Here is a 20,679-nt window from a genome sequence, read left to right as displayed (position 1 = left end):
TACATGAAACCCAACATGAAAACAAATTGAATTGGACAATCAATGATCTGAGCAGCTTGTGATAAAAAAAATAGATTGTAAAACAATTTAATAAAAAAATCGTAGATTATGTATGATAAAATTTTACAGACTTGCTATTTTTTGAACAAAATTATTTTCCACTTAAAAAAAACAAAAGTTTCTCATCATTCTATTGGTGAGGGCATACTTCTTTGAAACTTTGAAATTATCATTCCTATTTACCATATTTAATAATAAATTTTCAACACACTGGAATGAAAAAAAAATGTAAAACATCTCAGATATGCTAGACAATACACAAACAAGTGTACTCAATCCGATAAACAGGTTACTAAAGAGAGTCCCCAGTAGTTAAGTGCATGCTCAATTAAGGCATATAAACAAATTAAGGATGTTTTACATTGACAAGTAATATTTAACCTTTCCATCACCAAGTCAATTTCGCTCCTTTAGACATAATGAACTGTTGTTATTTTAATCCATACTCATTCAAAATTATAAAAAAAATTTTAAAAAAATTAAAAGATTTCGGTGGAAAAATTTGGCATTCAAAGGTTAACTAGATTTACTTGGAGGGGGAGGGGGTCTGGAGTGGGGTAGTGGGATGTAAAAATAAAAACACCTGTAGTACAGAATAAATCAATTTTGAATAATTCTTGGCAGAGAGACAGCTAAATATAATATGTACACAGCTAGTAGACATCAGAGTTCAGGGTAAATCATCAAATGTCTTCTTTGCTGGAATTCCCTTCGGTTTTTCAGCTTCCTTGGATTTTTTTTCAAACATTAAGATTCTGTAAAAAGAAATATGGGGATTATATGCTGAACTATTTGGAACAAGAAGGAAGAGATGAAAATATTTGAGGGGTTAATATTTTCAAATTTATCTTTCATGTGAATTCAACAGAACATTTCTTCTTTGTTTGTTTATTTATTGGAAATCAATGAAAGCAATTTCTACAGGTTCTATTTTTTTATATTAACCGTACATATAGTGCACTCAGGCACAAGTGACCATGGTTGGCTAACATGGTCAACCATGGCAACATGTCTGTGGTCAACCATAGCAACATGTCTGTGGTCAACCATAGCAACATGTCTGTGGTCAACCATAGCAACATGTCTGTGGTCAACCATAGCAACCTTTGGCGTTTCGAAAACTACTACTCAAACGAAATATGGATTACTTGAGTATTGCAACATCAGTAATTCTCAGTAAATAACAGAATAGAAAAGATGCGGACCATGTTCCGTACGTTTGCCCGCCATGCACTCTGAAATTGAACCAAACTACCATACCAATCACGATTTTTATGCAATGAAATACACTTTTTACATGCATATTTGTAATAAATGTCATCAACGCCCGGTAAAAGCACCCTGGGCCTATTCTCGAGATGCCCTCAATTTCTAAAAACAGAGGGGTGGACTTATGATTGGGGAAGTACGGTATTATTTAACTTACATCTTCAGAATTGAAGACTTTTTACCAAGCATCATGACCACAAACTCTCTATAACAGATTGTTCCTGAATTATTTAAATCTACTTCAGCAATTATTTTTTTCAACTCCAGCTGGTTTTTTGGCTGGCCAAGTTTCTCCATCATTAGTTGTACGTCCATCAAACCTATCGGTAAGTCAATAATAATATTAGACAACAATATAATTTGGAACAAAAACATTGGGGTATTGGGATATTGATCAATATTTTGAGTTCTCTTGAATCTTTGCATTCACTTTGATTCCAATAATCAATTGACTGCTGTCACTGCTATTTTATTTTTAAACATTGAATGGAAAAAATCAAACTTCAAAATTATAGGATTACACAGAATAAACCAACAAACTTTTCACCAACAAACTGAACCCTAATTTTGGAGTTTATACTCAAAAATTTTGGTTATTTTTGTCCTAATCTTCTGAAAGAAAGTTCAGACTATAAACGGGACTGTTATGTGAATTTGCGATGAAAAAGGAAACTGGTGGTAAAAAAGTTAAAGAGGGAAAATGGACTTTTCTCTGGATAAATTTTCACACATCAATATGAAGATAGGTTGATAAGTTTCCAAGTCAATTTGTTCTCTAATATCAATGTGCATCAATGTTTTAAATTGTCACAAAATTTATACTTTGGTTATGTTTTTTCAATGTATTTGATAAAAAGCACATTGATTAAAGTTGAAATTAAAGTTGAATAAGCAAAGCAATATTTTATCTCACCTAAGTCTCCTGAATGGTCGTTGTCATACTCCATGAACTGAGCTGAAATAAAACATAATAAAATAAAGTACACATTATTTTGAATTCCATATTTTTTCCTGCCTAAATATTTGAGAAAAGGTTATGCATCAGATGCATCTAGTTTGGGCTTTATTTTTCTTTTCATTATTTTTTTAATTTGTTAAGGTTGCATTGTTAAGTAGAAACTTTTTCAAAATCAACTTTTGTCATTAATCTCACAAGATTGATTGTATATATCTCTCAACAATTTTGAGCCAAGCATGTAACCAAAGAGCAATTATGTTGACTTGGTCAATGGTTCAAATGGTTAAAATATTAGCATGTCTTTTTATTAATTATTTCATATTTTTCAAATTGAGAACCAAAATCACCTGTATTCTTTCAAATGAAAATATGTTTGTCGAATGTTAGGATATAATATGGTTACTACCTCATACTAAAATATGTTTGGATATTTAGAGTAGTAACAAATTCTAACTTCCAGTCCAGTTAAACTTAAAATATGCCACGAATACTTACTTTTGAGATATATATATTTTGGCATGTCATTTGAATAAATATATTTCAAAATTTCACCTTTTCAAAAGTTTTTTGTGCCAAATGCAAAACAAAGCCATTTATCCTCAGTTAAAAATGCAGCAGTCATTGCACCATGTCCTGTTTGATAAGGGTCCATACAACGTATACAACACCAGTCATTGCACCATGTCGTGTTTGATAAGAGTCCATACAACGTACTATACAACACTGGTAAAAAACATGATGTCAGTAACTTTTTAAGTAATCTAACCTTTAAATTGTACCAACTTCTCTTCAAGGTCTTCTTCATCTTTGTATAAGTCTTCGTTGATAATTTCCTTCAAAATTTAAATATTTATAAAAATAGTATTTGTGAACTATTAACTCATAAATGAAAGTCTGCATAATAATATGCTATATCATATGGCAATAGACCTTCTCTAAGTATCTACTGAATACACCTATATCAGTCTATGCTATCATATGGCAATAGACCTTCTCTAAATATCTACTGAGTGCACCTATATCAGTCTATGCTATATCATATGGCAACAGACCTTCTCTAAGTATCTACTGAATACACCTATATCAGTCTATACTATCATATGGCAATAGACCTTCTCTAAGTATCTACTGAATACACCTATATCAGTCTACGCTATCATATGGCAATAGACCTTCTCTAAATATCTACTGAGTGCACCTATATCAGTCTATGCTATCATATGGCAATAGACCTTCTCTAAATATCTACTGAGTGCACCTATATCAGTCCATGCTATCATATGGCAATAGACCTTCTCTAAATATCTACTGAGTGCACCTATATCAGTCTATGCTATCATATGGCAATAAACCTTCTCTAAGTATCTACTGAGTGCACCTATATCAGTCTATACTATCATATGGTAATAGACATTCTCTAAGTATCTACTGAGTGCACCTATATCAGTCTATACTATCATATGGTAATAGACCTTCTCTAAGTATCTACTGAATACACCTATATTAGTCTATGCTATCATATGGCAATAGACCTTCTCTAAGTATCTACTGAATACATCTATATCAGTCCATGCTATCATATGGCAATAGACCTTCTCTAAGTATCTACTGAATACATCTATATCAGTCCATGCTATCATATGGCAATAGACCTTCTCCAAGTATCTACTGAATACATCTGTATCAGTCTATGCTATCATATGGCAATAGACCTTCTCTAAGTATTTACTGAATACATCTATATCAGTCCATGCTATCATATAGCAATAGACCTTCTCTAAGTATCTACTGAATACACCTATATCAGTCTATGCTATCATATGGCAATAGACCTTCTCCAAGTTTCTACTGAATACATCTATATCAGTCTATGCTATCATATGGCAATAGACCTTCTCTAAGTATTTACTGAATACATCTATATCAGTCCATGCTATCATATGGCAATAGACCTTCTCTAAGTATCTACTGAATACACCTATATCAGTCTATACTATCATATGGCAATAGACCTTCTCTAAGTATCTACTGAATACACCTATATCAGTCTATGCTATCATATGGCAATAGACCTTCTCTGAGTATCTACTGAGTGCACCTATATCAGTCTATGCTATCATATGGCAATAGACCTTCTCTAAGTATCTACTGAATACACCTATATCAGTCTATGCTATCATATGGCAATAGACCTTCTCTGAGTATCTACTGAGTGCACCTATATCAGTCTATGCTATCATATGGCAATAGACCTTCTCCAAGTATCTACTGAGTGCACCTATATCAGTCTATACTATCATATAGCAATAGACCTTCTCTAAGTATCTACTGAGGGCACCTATATCAGTCTATGCTATCATATGGCAATAGACCTTCTCCAAGTATCTACTGAATACATCTATATCAGTCCATGCTATCATATGGCAATAGACCTTCTCTGAGTATCTGCTGAGTGCACCTATATCAGTCTATGCTATCATATGACAATAGACCTTCTCTAAGTATATACTGAATACACCTATATCAGTCTATGCTATCATATGGCAATAGACCCTCTCTAAGTATCTACTGAGTGCATCTATATCAGTCTATGCTATCATATGGCAATACACCTACTCCAAGTATCTACTGAATACACCTATATCAGTCTATGCTATCATATGGCAATAGACCTTCTCTAAGTATCTATTGAGCGCATCTATATCAGTCTATGCTATATCATATGGCAATAGACCTTCTCTAAGTATCTACTGAGTGCATCTATATCAGTCTATGCTATCATATGGCAATACACCTACTCCAAGTATCTACTGAATACACCTATATCAGTCTATGCTATCATATGGCAATAGACCTTCTCCAAGTATCTACTGAATACACCTATATCAGTCTATGCTATCATATGGCAATAGACCTTCTCTAAGTATCTACTGAGTGCATCTATATCAGTCTATACTATCATATGGCAATAGACCTTCTCTAAGTATCTACTGAGTGCATCTATATCAGTCTATGCTATCATATGGTAATAGACCTTCTCTAAGTATATAGTGAGTGCACCTATATCAGTCCATGCTATCATATGGCAATAGACCTTCTCCAAGTATCTACTGAGTGCACCTATATCAGTCTATGCTATCATATGGCAATAGACCTTCTCCAAGTATCTACTGAGTGCACCTATATCAGTCTATGCTATCATATGGCAATAGACCTTCTCCAAGTATCTACTGAGTGCACCTATATCAGTCTATGCTATCATATGGCAATAAACCTTCTCTAAGTATCTACTGAATACATCTATATCAGTCTATGCTATCATGTGGCAATAGACCTTCTCTAAGTATCTATTGAGTGCATCTATATCAGTCTATGCTATCATATGGTAATAGACCTTCTCTAAGTATCTATTGAGTGCACCTATATCAGTCTATGCTATCACGTGGCAATAGACCTTCTCTAAGTATCTACTGAGTGCACCTATATCAGTCTATGCTATCATATGGCAATAGACGTTCTCCAGGTATCTACTGAGTGCACCTATATCAGTCTATGCTATCATGTGGCAATAGACCTTCTCTAAGTATCTACTGAGTGCACCTATATCAGTCTATGCTATCATATGGCAATAGACCTTCTCTAAGTATCTATTGAGTGCACCTATATCAGTCTATGCTATCATATGGCAATAGACCTTCTCCAAGTATCTACTGAGGGCACCTATATCAGTCTATGCTATCATATGGCAATAGACCTTCTCTAAGTATCTACTGAGGGCACCTATATCAGTCTATGCTATCATATGGCAATAGACCTTCTCTAAGTATCTATTGAGTGCACCTATATCAGTCTATGCTATCATATGGCAATAGACCTTCTCCAAGTATCTACTGAGTGCACCTATATCAGTCTATGCTATCATATGGCAATAGACCTTCTCTAAGTATCTACTTAGGGCACCTATATCAGTCTATGCTATCATATGGCAATAGACCTTCTCTAAGTATCTACTGAATACACCTATATCAGTCTATGCTATCATATGGCAATAGACCTTCTCTAAGTATCTACTGAATACACCTATATCAGTCTATGCTATCATATGGCAATAGACCTTCTCTAAGTATCTACTGAATACACCTATATCAGTCTATGCTATCATATGGCAATAGACCTTCTCCAAGTATCTACTGAATACACCTATATCAGTCTATGCTATCATATGGCAATAGACCTTCTCTAAGTATCTACTGAATACACCTATATCAGTCTATGCTATCATATGGCAATAGACCTTCTCTGAGTATCTACTGAGTGCACCTATATCAGTCTATGCTATCATATGGCAATAGACCTTCTCTAAGTATCTACTGAATACACCTATATCAGTCTATGCTATCATATGGCAATAGACCTTCTCTGAGTATCTACTGAGTGCACCTATATCAGTCTATGCTATCATATGGCAATAGACCTTCTCCAAGTATCTACTGAGTGCACCTATATCAGTCTATACTATCATATAGCAATAGACCTTCTCTAAGTATCTACTGAGGGCACCTATATCAGTCTATGCTATCATATGGCAATAGACCTTCTCCAAGTATCTACTGAATACATCTATATCAGTCCATGCTATCATATGGCAATAGACCTTCTCTGAGTATCTGCTGAGTGCACCTATATCAGTCTATGCTATCATATGACAATAGACCTTCTCTAAGTATATACTGAATACACCTATATCAGTCTATGCTATCATATGGCAATAGACCCTCTCTAAGTATCTACTGAGTGCATCTATATCAGTCTATGCTATCATATGGCAATACACCTACTCCAAGTATCTACTGAATACACCTATATCAGTCTATGCTATCATATGGCAATAGACCTTCTCTAAGTATATATTGAGCGCATCTATATCAGTCTATGCTATATCATATGGCAATAGACCTTCTCTAAGTATCTACTGAGTGCATCTATATCAGTCTATGCTATCATATGGCAATACACCTACTCCAAGTATCTACTGAATACACCTATATCAGTCTATGCTATCATATGGCAATAGACCTTCTCCAAATATCTACTGAATACACCTATATCAGTCTATGCTATCATATGGCAATAGACCTTCTCTAAGTATCTACTGAGTGCATCTATATCAGTCTATACTATCATATGGCAATAGACCTTCTCTAAGCATCTACTGAGTGCATCTATATCAGTCTATGCTATCATATGGTAATAGACCTTCTCTAAGTATATAGTGAGTGCACCTATATCAGTCCATGCTATCATATGGCAATAGACCTTCTCCAAGTATCTACTGAGTGCACCTATATCAGTCTATGCTATCATATGGCAATAGACCTTCTCCAAGTATCTACTGAGTGCACCTATATCAGTCTATGCTATCATATGGCAATAGACCTTCTCCAAGTATCTACTGAGTGCACCTATATCAGTCTATGCTATCATATGGCAATAAACCTTCTCTAAGTATCTACTGAATACATCTATATCAGTCTATGCTATCATGTGGCAATATACCTTCTCTAAGTATCTATTGAGTGCATCTATATCAGTCTATGCTATCATATGGTAATAGACCTTCTCTAAGTATCTATTGAGTGCACCTATATCAGTCTATGCTATCACGTGGCAATAGACCTTCTCTAAGTATCTACTGAGTGCACCTATATCAGTCTATGCTATCATATGGCAATAGACGTTCTCCAGGTATCTACTGAGTGCACCTATATCAGTCTATGCTATCATGTGGCAATAGACCTTCTCTAAGTATCTACTGAGTGCACCTATATCAGTCTATGCTATCATATGGCAATAGACCTTCTCTAAGTATCTATTGAGTGCACCTATATCAGTCTATGCTATCATATGGCAATAGACCTTCTCCAAGTATCTACTGAGGGCACCTATATCAGTCTATGCTATCATATGGCAATAGACCTTCTCTAAGTATCTACTGAGGACACCTATATCAGTCTATGCTATCATATGGCAATAGACCTGCTCTAAGTATCTATTGAGTGCACCTATATCAGTCTATGCTATCATATGGCAATAGACCTTCTCCAAGTATCTACTGAATACATCTATATCAGTCCATGCTATCATATGGCAATAGACCTTCTCTGAGTATCTGCTGAGTGCACCTATATCAGTCTATGCTATCATATGACAATAGACCTTCTCTAAGTATATACTGAATACACCTATATCAGTCTATGCTATCATATGGCAATAGACCCTCTCTAAGTATCTACTGAGTGCATCTATATCAGTCTATGCTATCATATGGCAATACACCTACTCCAAGTATCTACTGAATACACCTATATCAGTCTATGCTATCATATGGCAATAGACCTTCTCTAAGTATCTATTGAGCGCATCTATATCAGTCTATGCTATATCATATGGCAATAGACCTTCTCTAAGTATCTACTGAGTGCATCTATATCAGTCTATGCTATCATATGGCAATACACCTACTCCAAGTATCTACTGAATACACCTATATCAGTCTATGCTATCATATGGCAATAGACCTTCTCCAAATATCTACTGAATACACCTATATTAGTCTATGCTATCATATGGCAATAGACCTTCTCTAAGTATCTACTGAGTGCATCTATATCAGTCTATACTATCATATGGCAATAGACCTTCTCGAAGCATCTACTGAGTGCATCTATATCAGTCTATGCTATCATATGGTAATAGACCTTCTCTAAGTATATAGTGAGTGCACCTATATCAGTCCATGCTATCATATGGCAATAGACCTTCTCCAAGTATCTACTGAGTGCACCTATATCAGTCTATGCTATCATATGGCAATAGACCTTCTCCAAGTATCTACTGAGTGCACCTATATCAGTCTATGCTATCATATGGCAATAGACCTTCTCCAAGTATCTACTGAGTGCACCTATATCAGTCTATGCTATCATATGGCAATAAACCTTCTCTAAGTATCTACTGAATACATCTATATCAGTCTATGCTATCATGTGGCAATAGACCTTCTCTAAGTATCTATTGAGTGCATCTATATCAGTCTATGCTATCATATGGTAATAGACCTTCTCTAAGTATCTATTGAGTGCACCTATATCAGTCTATGCTATCACGTGGCAATAGACCTTCTCTAAGTATCTACTGAGTGCACCTATATCAGTCTATGCTATCATATGGCAATAGACGTTCTCCAGGTATCTACTGAGTGCACCTATATCAGTCTATGCTATCATGTGGCAATAGACCTTCTCTAAGTATCTACTGAGTGCACCTATATCAGTCTATGCTATCATATGGCAATAGACCTTCTCTAAGTATCTATTGAGTGCACCTATATCAGTCTATGCTATCATATGGCAATAGACCTTCTCCAAGTATCTACTGAGGGCACCTATATCAGTCTATGCTATCATATGGCAATAGACCTTCTCTAAGTATCTACTGAGGGCACCTATATCAGTCTATGCTATCATATGGCAATAGACCTTCTCTAAGTATCTATTGAGTGCACCTATATCAGTCTATGCTATCATATGGCAATAGACCTTCTCCAAGTATCTACTGAATACATCTATATCAGTCTATGCTATCATATGGCAATAGACCTTCTCTGAGTATCTGCTGAGTGCACCTATATCAGTCTATGCTATCATATGACAATAGACCTTCTCTAAGTATATACTGAATACACCTATATCACTCTATGCTATCATATGGCAATAGACCCTCTCTAAGTATCTACTGAGTGCATCTATATCAGTCTATGCTATCATATGGCAATACACCTACTCCAAGTATCTACTGAATACACCTATATCAGTCTATGCTATCATATGGCAATAGACCTTCTCTAAGTATCTATTGAGCGCATCTATATCAGTCTATGCTATATCATATGGCAATAGACCTTCTCTAAGTATCTACTGAGTGCATCTATATCAGTCTATGCTATCATATGGCAATACACCTACTCCAAGTATCTACTGAATACACCTATATCAGTCTATGCTATCATATGGCAATAGACCTTCTCCAAGTATCTACTGAATACACCTATATCAGTCTATGCTATCATATGGCAATAGACCTTCTCTAAGTATCTACTGAGTGCATCTATATCAGTCTATACTATCATATGGCAATAGACCTTCTCTAAGTATCTACTGAGTGCATCTATATCAGTCTATGCTATCATATGGTAATAGACCTTCTCTAAGTATATAGTGAGTGCACCTATATCAGTCCATGCTATCATATGGCAATAGACCTTCTCCAAGTATCTACTGAGTGCACCTATATCAGTCTATGCTATCATATGGCAATAGACCTTCTCCAAGTATCTACAGAGTGCACCTATATCAGTCTATGCTATCATATGGCAATAGACCTTCTCCAAGTATCTACTGAGTGCACCTATATCAGTCTATGCTATCATATGGCAATAAACCTTCTCTAAGTATCTACTGAATACATCTATATCAGTCTATGCTATCATGTGGCAATAGACCTTCTCTAAGTATCTATTGAGTACATCTATATCAGTCTATGCTATCATATGGTAATAGACCTTCTCTAAGTATCTATTGAGTGCACCTATATCAGTCTATGCTATCACGTGGCAATAGACCTTCTCTAAGTATCTACTGAGTGCACCTATATCAGTCTATGCTATCATATGGCAATAGACCTTCTCTAAGTATCTATTGAGTGCACCTATATCAGTCTATGCTATCATATGGCAATAGACCTTCTCCAAGTATCTACTGAGGGCACCTATATCAGTCTATGCTATCATATGGCAATAGACCTTCTCTAAGTATCTACTGAGGGCACCTATATCAGTCTATGCTATCATATGGCAATAGACCTTCTCTAAGTATCTATTGAGTGCACCTATATCAGTCTATGCTATCATATGGCAATAGACCTTCTCCAAGTATCTACTGAGTGCACCTATATCAGTCTATGCTATCATATGGCAATAGACCTTCTCTAAGTATCTACTGAGGGCACCTATATCAGTCTATGCTATCATATGGCAATAGACCTTCTCTAAGTATCTACTGAATACACCTATATCAGTCTATGCTATCATATGGCAATAGACCTTCTCTAAGTATCTACTGAATACACCTATATCAGTCTATGCTATCATATGGCAATAGACCTTCTCTAAGTATCTACTGAATACACCTATATCAGTCTATGCTATCATATGGCAATAGACCTTCTCTAAGTATCTACTGAATACACCTATATCAGTCTATGCTATCATATGGCAATAGACCTTCTCCAAGTATCTACTGAATACACCTATATCAGTCTATGCTATCATATGGCAATAGACCTTCTCCAAGTATCTACTGAATACATCTATATCAGTCTGTTATCATATGACAATAGCAGGGATTTTTTTTAAACAAGGGAACAGGGGCGCAGCGCCCTCTCTCTCCCAATTGGTGGCGCCACTGAATTGCAGTTTTTTTCTCTAGAAAAACCCCAGAATATACCTTCACCAAGTATCTAGTGAGTGTAAAACTTCATATATGACAGAAATTTATTTGAGATGACCAGGCACACCACCAACAGCAATAATCAGACAATGAATGGAGAATGGCAAAAACAAATATAATGTTACAGTCTAACAGCTGCAGTCCCCCCCCCCCAAGCTTGTTATGGCATTTGAGTAATTTGATGTAACAATGTATGTTTCCCTATATCTGTAGACTGGTAGTTTGATCTACTTAATCAACACGTATCAGTAGATGAAACATTTGATTAATTTGCCAATGATTAACTGATTAAAACTGTGATTTATGATGAAATTTACCAGCATGTCATAATGGTTACAAACTTGATAAAATAACTTAATTTATCAAAAATATTGGGCATAATTTTTGGGAATGGGTGTTTGTGGGGGATTCACTGAACTTTCAGTTTAACAGAAATGGGAGAGCCAACCATCTAACATCATACCATATTGTTGACTAAGTCATGGTTCTGTATATTCCCTTATAAACTAATTAACTACATACAATGAATATTGAAATGCAGTGCATTGTGGTCTTAGATTTAGGGGGGAATGATACTTGAATATGCTGTCACAATAATAAAACTCTGGGCACAGCTATAAATTTACAACATAAAATGGCCGCCATTGGGCCATCTTGAATAGGATCATCAAATCATTGTACATGACATTGTGTGATGTACTGTAAAATACTTTATTTTAGCTGGAATTAATCGCAGAGAAGAATTTTTGGATGTTTTGTGTGTAATTTATTTTCACTGATTTTTGATTGACAAGTTGAATGTAAAATGTAGGAAAAAAGGTATATTTGCTGGATTTTATTTTCACTCAATCATTCCTTCAATGAAAATTAATTCCAAGCAAAAATAAAGTATTTTACTGTATGTGTGAAATTTGCACATAGCTGAGTTAGACATGTAAAGAGATATAGAATATACAAGTCATGATTTTGGTTGAAAAATATAACTACTTTTGGCACTAAAGATAGTTGACAATACAATACATAAGAAAAACAATATCTCTTGTTACTAAGTTATGTAAGTAATAGATCAGTAAAGTACTGATATCTGGATATCATAAACAGCAGTTCAAATTTCATTTCATTTCCCGACATATTTTATGTCTAAATTTGTATTATTTTGTCTATTTTTCACATATATAGATTATACAGTTATATAGTTGCACTAAATTGAGTTATTACAACCACTAGAAACAAGGGTTTGAGACAATAAATCAACGAGGAGAACAGACTTTTTCCCTCATAAACTTTTCCTTCATCTAATGACTACACAAGGTAAAAATAGAAGCGCTTATTATCTAATTATTAGTATATGTTTTATTTTTTTCTTTACTTGATTTGAAGTTTTAAGCTAAGCTAATCTCAATCATATCGTATTACACTTATATTGGTTTAATATTCACACTCAGAGACAGATATCTGTTACATTGATTAACAAGCATCCTGTGAGCTGAGATAGCTCCACAGTTAGCAATGCACATGGCAATTAAAGAACAGAAGATATCATTAGAAAATGAACAAATCTGAGAGTGGTCCACATGTAGTACCCTATATATATAATATCAAAGCAATTGGACTTGCGGTTTTCAACAAGAAGTCGAAAATATCACTTTTTACCAAAAATGACAAAAATATTCACCAAAATTAGAGAATTGAAGATATCATCACGAAATGAACAAATCTGAGAGAGGTCCACATGTAGTACCTATATATGTAGTATCAAAGCAATTGGACTTGCGATTTTTAACAAGAAGTCGAAAATATCACTTTTTACCAAAAATGACAAAAATATTCACCAAAATTAGAGAATTAAAGACATCATTACAAAATGAACAAATCTGAGAGAGGTCCACATGTAGTACCTATATATGTAATATCAAAGCAATTGCACTTGCGGTTTTTAACAAGAAGTCGAAAATATCACTTTTTACCAAAAATGACAAAAATATTCACCAAAATTAGAAAATTGAAGATATCAACATGAAATGAACAAACCTAAGAGAGGTCTACCCAAGGTACATATACACCAAGTATAAAAGCATTCAGGCTTGTAGTTTTCAAGAAGAAGTCGAAAAAGTAAAACATTGACACGGACGACGACGACGGACAATCACTCATATGATAAGCTCCGCTCGACAAAGTCGACAGCGGAGCTAAAAACTCCTCTCCATTTGTGAACGTTTTCATCAATATCTCCAAAAATATATATGAGCCAGGTGCACCAAACTTGAACTTCACCAAGATTAGACATTGGTTGATAATATTTTAAAGTTTGGGAAAGATTGAACATAAATTAACGATGACAACAATGACAGACATTGTAACCCCAAGGTTCAAAAGTGTACCATTATTGTTGTTTAATAGTTATTACATTACTATGTGAGTTAATACATTCAGTATTTTATTGACTAGTGCATGTATTAAATATTTTATTGACTAGTACATGTATTAAATATTTTGTAATTCTCAGATTAACATTTGCATCACAGTGCATTTGAATATAATTGTATCATGAAAAATGAGATTGTGATTTCAATAAAGTATTTATTATTTATAAAATCCAAACATGCAAATAAATTAGTGTTACTGCACAACTTAGTGTACCCCAGCTTCTTCTATCTGTTTCTCAGCTTTACTACCAAAAAATACATATAGAGAAAGCTGGGGTAAGTTTTGTGCTGGGATATTGGGGCTCAAATTTTACTAGTATTAAATGTTAGTATTAATATTGAATTGAAATTACAAATTTGAAAAATTTATAAAAATAGCTAGGAATAAAAGATAGAATGGTGATTACATGTACTCACTGTGATTGGAATGAATTCTATGATCTATGCTAACAATTTGTTCTATGTCAATTCACTTTTAGGGGCATGTTAGTAGATATATAAGAGAGGGCAGTAAGTTGCCACAAAGAGTCCTTATTCTTATAGTATGTTACCCATTTTGACAGCTCACATTTTTTTTTACTATGACCTAAGAACAATTGTTGCCAATATGGACGTCAGTTGAATATATGTCCCTTTTAGCCACAAATTAACTAATTATTATGCAAATTAGGTAATCATTAACCCCAAACCAATGAGATCTTTGCATTGTCCCAAAACATATATGTATGTGATAAGCTATTGAGATATTGGTGGAAAAGCTGAAAATTAACTAATTATTATGCAAATTAGATAATTATTATGCACACATATTTTAACCCAAAAGCAAGGGATATGTGCATTGTTCTAGAGCATCTATGTACCAAGATCGAAAAGTAAAAAATTGAGAAATTTAAAAAATAAAACCTGAAGGAGAAAATCAATGAAAATCAATATTCAAATGTAATTTTTGGGGTTATATGCACTCCTTTTGTAGATATTCTATTACATCAATAAATTACCCCAAAAAAACAATATTTCAATCAGAATTCTATTATAATGAGCTGCAATTTTTCGATATGAAAAAAGATATGATTTTTAAATTGATCATGTTCTAATGCTAATACTTCAACCCAAAGGTTTAAAAATTACCCTAATTTCCACTTCATCAGTATAATCAGCATATTTAGTTTTGACACCCTCAAATAGTGAATGGTCTGACCCTTAAATAATTGTTATGACCGATTATTGTCCTACATACGCTGCCCTCTTGGTCACAAAGTTTATCACATTGTCATTATTAATTTTATTAAAACTGTCATTTCTGCAAATGGAGAAGATTATCACATCTCGGTTTGTGTCAAGAATTATTTGAACTGATTAATAACGCAATATCTGCCCGTAGCATTTCAGCTTCGACATAAGGCATTGACGGGTGAGGGGTTAGCCTTTCATGAGAGAAGTGGCGATTCAAATAACATTCAAATTAAAGATGAATAAACTCATGTCTGCTCCAGTGGTCTTATTTACCTGATTTAGCAAGTCCAAATCGGCCTCCTGTTTTTTCTTTAACTCTCCCCATGCCTTGCCCCCTGTAAACAGATATATAAAAGATATTGTGACTGAATGCTGACAAAATAAATGCGAAAATGGCGCACGAAACAACTTTTATAATTTGGTCATCCATTTAACAAAAAATAATATTCCAAAATTTAATTGAAAGTAATCTGGAAAACAAGGAAACACTACCAGGAAGTAACAATACGGAAGTTAGATACAGGGAGTAATTGTCAAGTACTTACACAGAAAAAAAAGTGTAAGTTTGTATTTTATGAACACATACTTTAACAACAAAACAGAGCGAGTAAAACAATTCAGCAGCCTGAGTACGTACCTTGCTTATCAACTTCTTCTAACATCGGCATTGTTTGACGTAATACTAGTAAGTTAGATATAACGTGAACTGTATATGCATTCGCAAGACACTCTACCAAGAAGGAAGCAGCAACCCATATATATAACAATGATTTTAACTCGACAACTTCCTCCTTTGGGACAAACCATTTTGGGTCGGGATTATTGGAAAACAACAACAACTTTTTATTATGTTTATTCTTTATTTCATTATACGAAACCCTATGTCCCATGTTCAGATGGCCGTTCGTTTTCATTGCAAACTTTTGTTTTGGTTTCATGTATTATATTTTTGTACATACAAGGACGCCCCTCCAATGTCACCCTTCTGATAATAGTCAGTATGTATCATTCCATTCGCCGTTGGTGTCTGACCCTGGTCACGAGAGTATTAATTACCGTATTTGGTCACTGATACACTGTTGATAATTACTACGTTCACGTTACGGGATCTCGGCACGTGCCGAAATTTTTAATCCGTTGTGTTTGCAGAGGGATTACAGCAGTTGCGTTCACGTTATTCGGGGCCCACTTAGGACTGAGTCGGCTCATGCCGAAATCACGCCTTCATTCGTCGATCTGTTGGCCCAAACATTTAAAACGATACGCATATGATAATAATAATAATTGTTATAGTGAAATTATATCCATTTATTACTATGGTGTTTATTACGAGCCATCGTGTACATGAACGGCAAAGAAGATTCGAAACACAATTATTTTTTTCATGTCAATTTAGCATTGCAAGAAAATAGCGGTTGCAGCAGCACATAAATAAGCGTCGCTGACAACGGTTTGCATTCATTTCATTCATTCCTACAGCATCCGATCATATACTAGTATATCTGAATTTCCTATCATCATCATTTCATACTAGTATGAATCAGCTTATGTTTTCTTAGATTTACCACCGAGGGCGTGATTTCGGCTCGTGCCGAGCGTTCAGGCAGCAAATCTCGGCACGTGCCGAGTTCCGGACCCAAGCATCTATCGGGACCGAAATCGAGTTCTTTTCAGCACGTGCCGACTCGGTCCCGACCGTTCACACACAAGGTTCGGCACGTGACGACTCGGTCCCGAGTCTCGGCACGTGCCGAGATCGCTAACGTGAACGCCACTGTTATCTGAGTGGACAACAGTGTTGCAAGGTTATTACGTAGTCCTTTGTTTCGTTTCGGTTTTCCGCAAAGCGCCAACCAATTACAAAGTTGTACGAGGGGATTTCCACACACTTTTTTCCGAATTGGAAAGTTCTTGAAATTAAGAGGCATGTCTTCGTCCGCGGTGGTTTGTGACTGGGTGTCACACAAGGTAATCTAACCCGACATGACGGAGAAGCAGACGACAAACACAGATCCAAATCATGAGAGCAGCATTATTGTAGGGTATGGATTAATGACTATCAGATTATTTAGTTCCTCGTTTGAATCGAAAATTTGTGCTGAATAGAAAATTAAACGTCTTTATTCAGATACCTTCAATCCCGCCAAAAAAATGTCATTATCAGGACAATGTTTTCAAGTCGCTGAAAAAATGCCTTTATACTGTTCGTTCATAACATACCTCAACTAGTTTATTATTATATATGTATGTGAATATATATTGTTGGAAACTGATGAGGCCTATTGTGAATTGTAACATTAATTCAGTGAGAATTTCACTTCCATAATGCACAATGTGCGGTAGTCGTCGCGCCCATCATGTGCGACATTTGTGTTGATAAACACTGATTTTTCCCATAATTCAATGCGCTTTTCTAATGAAATCACGAGTACGAGTTTTTCCCTGACACCACTTGTACTAATCACCGCCGGCGACTTTTTCCATACCTTCCAAACACCAAAATAAAATAATTAATTAAAGCTTGGTAACCTCTCAGTTTGTACTAGTTGATGTGCGCTACAATCATATTCGCCATCTTTGTTTATATGAGACCCATATCTCGCACATGCGCGGCGCGACGACTACCGCCCTTTAACCTAAAAAAAAGCTTCGTGGAATTTAAAGGCGGTGACCGCCGCGACACGCATGCGCGAAATATGGGTTCCCATATACTTTGCGCTTTTTTGAAGAGTTTTCGAGAAAAAAAATTCACAACGAACATATTTACGAACGTTGTTTTGCTGGCGGATTGGGAAGTGTAGGAACCGTAAAGATACACTGGAGATAGGTAAGTGTATCCGATTTCTACTCATTCAATTATTCTAATTTATATTTTATTATCTTCGTGGGACACATTTTGGGTAGTCATGTGATCATGCCAACGGCTGCAGTGATTGGCTTACCGCATGTTTATTTTGCCACGCCTTGGAGTTTTATAATAGAATTTGTAAGATTTTGTAACAGAAGAGGAGAAGAAGGCAGCGAGGCGTGACCTCAGCGTGACCTCAGCTGACGGTTTTGATGAATAGAGCTGGATTTTCTGTACTGAACTAATGTGTATTCCTTTGGGTTGAACCAAATATATGTGCGTGTAAGTGTTATCAGGCAAGCGTGTCAAAGTTCCTTCAACACTTTGTTCCCAACTGTCCAATCAAACGACGCCATTCACGCAGTCCTCGGCCCATTTAATAATTGACTTGTTCACCCATTTCAAGAGGATTCATTAATTTTTTTTTATTACTTCCCTATTTCAATGATCGCTATAGTTCAATGATTGGAATTTTAAAATATGTTCACCTTTCATTTTAAATCTTTTCGTTCTTTTAGACGATCCATAAACATACCAGTAACCTGATAAGTAACAAGAATAACAGCCAGGCGTCACATTTGATTTTGACAAACTTGGAAAACATCGACATAGAGAGTTCCATGGCAATGTATGTCGGCAGCAAAAACAGTTGTTGAGGAACTGTTTCTCTGTATTATAATGATTTGATGTTGTCCTGTAGAACTGTTTCTCTGTATTATTACCAAACGCTTCAGCGTGGTATTAAGAGTTTGTTTTCAGGGGTGGGTGATACCAAGGTGGTAAATGGATGCACATATGGGGTTAATTCCTTGAATTGCAATATAGAGGGTTTAGGCTGAAATACAATATATATAGTGTTTTCATGTTTCGTTTGATATTTCTGTGGTATTCTGCTGCTGTAAGTAATGCACGATTTGTTCCGAAATTCAGTATATTGTGTGTATTCCAGGGTTATTCGTTTTTTGCTGAAAACACCCCTATTTTTTAGTGGCAGAGTCGAATAGTCTCACTCCCACTGGGAAATCTGCATTGTTGCTTGAATGTGAGCTAATTAAACACATTTTCCAGACCGGCAAAAGAGTATGCAACAGCCAATTTTAACAGCCTGTCACATGATTTTACTCTGAATGTCAACATGAAAAGAGGCTAGTCCATTTTACGCAGGAGTAATTGGGAGTAGGATATGTGAGGGATAGTATTAACAGAGATGTGTATAGTGAAAAGTAATATCTATCCTTCATTTGCATCTCTGAGCATTTCTGTTTTAGTATATTGGTTTGAAAATGTTGAACTTGCACGATTTGCAATGTGTTTTTTTTTTACTGGGACTCCCCTATTGATCGAATCCCGGGTTTGAACGAGAACGGCACACCACGTGATTCGTTTGAATACAATGCTGATGGCAAACATGCCATGTTACTGCGGTACTCCACTGACGGGATGACTTACTAGTACTGCATGCTACAACTTCGCTTGTGATGTTGCTTGTTAGCCATGGATTACATGAATCTTGATTACCAGTCAAATGTTGCTCATTTGACGTTAGTAATCTTTATTTGGAACTGAGTAACTTCCTGGTACTTCGTACTATGATAAAAATCAGTCAACAAACATCAAGTTCTCTCAATCGTAGTATTCCATGTGCTGAACGATTTGAACTGAATAAAGATAGCAGACGAAAATTTGTTTACAAAATAAAAATACTTCGGTTGCCAATGAAAACCGGTAAAAAACAAGCAATATGTTTTCGGCTGTTATCATGGAAGGACATGAACGTGAAGCTAACGTCTGTTTATAACTAAAACCGGGCACCTTATACGAGGTTCGCAAAATAACATGGCAGTCATTTGCTGCAGTTTAGCAGCTCTTATTGGCCGCTTAAGCTATTTTGATATTACGTTGGTCGCCCCGCAACGTATACCACGACCAAGAGAGCTGCATAAACTCCAGCAAGGCAGTCATTAGAAGTCACTTTATTTTATTGTTAGGACGTATTCAGCCGTTAAATGTATTATTTCCAACCGTTTTGCGATAGTATTTTCTAGATTGGAGGCAGCATTTACATTTTATTCAAAGTTCAAACCTGCGTTGGGATTACGTTGACAGTGGTAACAATGTCGGCGCCGGTGATCTCTTACCAGTGCGCAACGTAGCCAAAATAAAAGGCATGATCATTTGGGCACTGCTATTACAAGACTGGTAGGAGGCAATAAATTTGGCGAAAGTATTCAAAAAACAGATTTTGGCTGTTGCCATGGTAGTGGTGGGTCAGGATTGTTTTTCCAATTAATGATGGTACGACCTGCCTGTCAAGTATGA

The 20,679-nt window shown here is 35.6% G+C and overlaps 1 protein-coding gene across 1 annotated transcript; it reads right to left on the bottom strand.

Moving 5' to 3' along the window:
• Window positions 1-260: 260 nt before the first annotated feature.
• Window positions 261-16,280, bottom strand: LOC102801636 (allograft inflammatory factor 1-like). The gene is made up of 6 exons (XM_085492196.1): window positions 16,150-16,280; window positions 15,786-15,847; window positions 3,054-3,120; window positions 2,243-2,284; window positions 1,487-1,649; window positions 261-815 (listed from the first exon to the last, which is right to left on the bottom strand). The coding sequence occupies exons 1-6, from the start codon at window positions 16,178-16,180 to the stop codon at window positions 731-733; spliced, it is 450 nt and encodes a 149-aa protein (XP_085348322.1). The 5' UTR covers window positions 16,181-16,280; the 3' UTR covers window positions 261-730.
• Window positions 16,281-20,679: the final 4,399 nt, after the last annotated feature.

The sequence above is a fragment of the Saccoglossus kowalevskii genome, chromosome 17, assembly GCF_978046115.1.
Source record: "Saccoglossus kowalevskii chromosome 17, keSacKowa6.1, whole genome shotgun sequence".
Classification (NCBI taxonomy): domain Eukaryota; kingdom Metazoa; phylum Hemichordata; class Enteropneusta; family Harrimaniidae; genus Saccoglossus; species Saccoglossus kowalevskii.
Note: the sequence above shows the minus strand (reverse complement) of the source record. Positions and strands in the feature narration are given on the sequence as shown.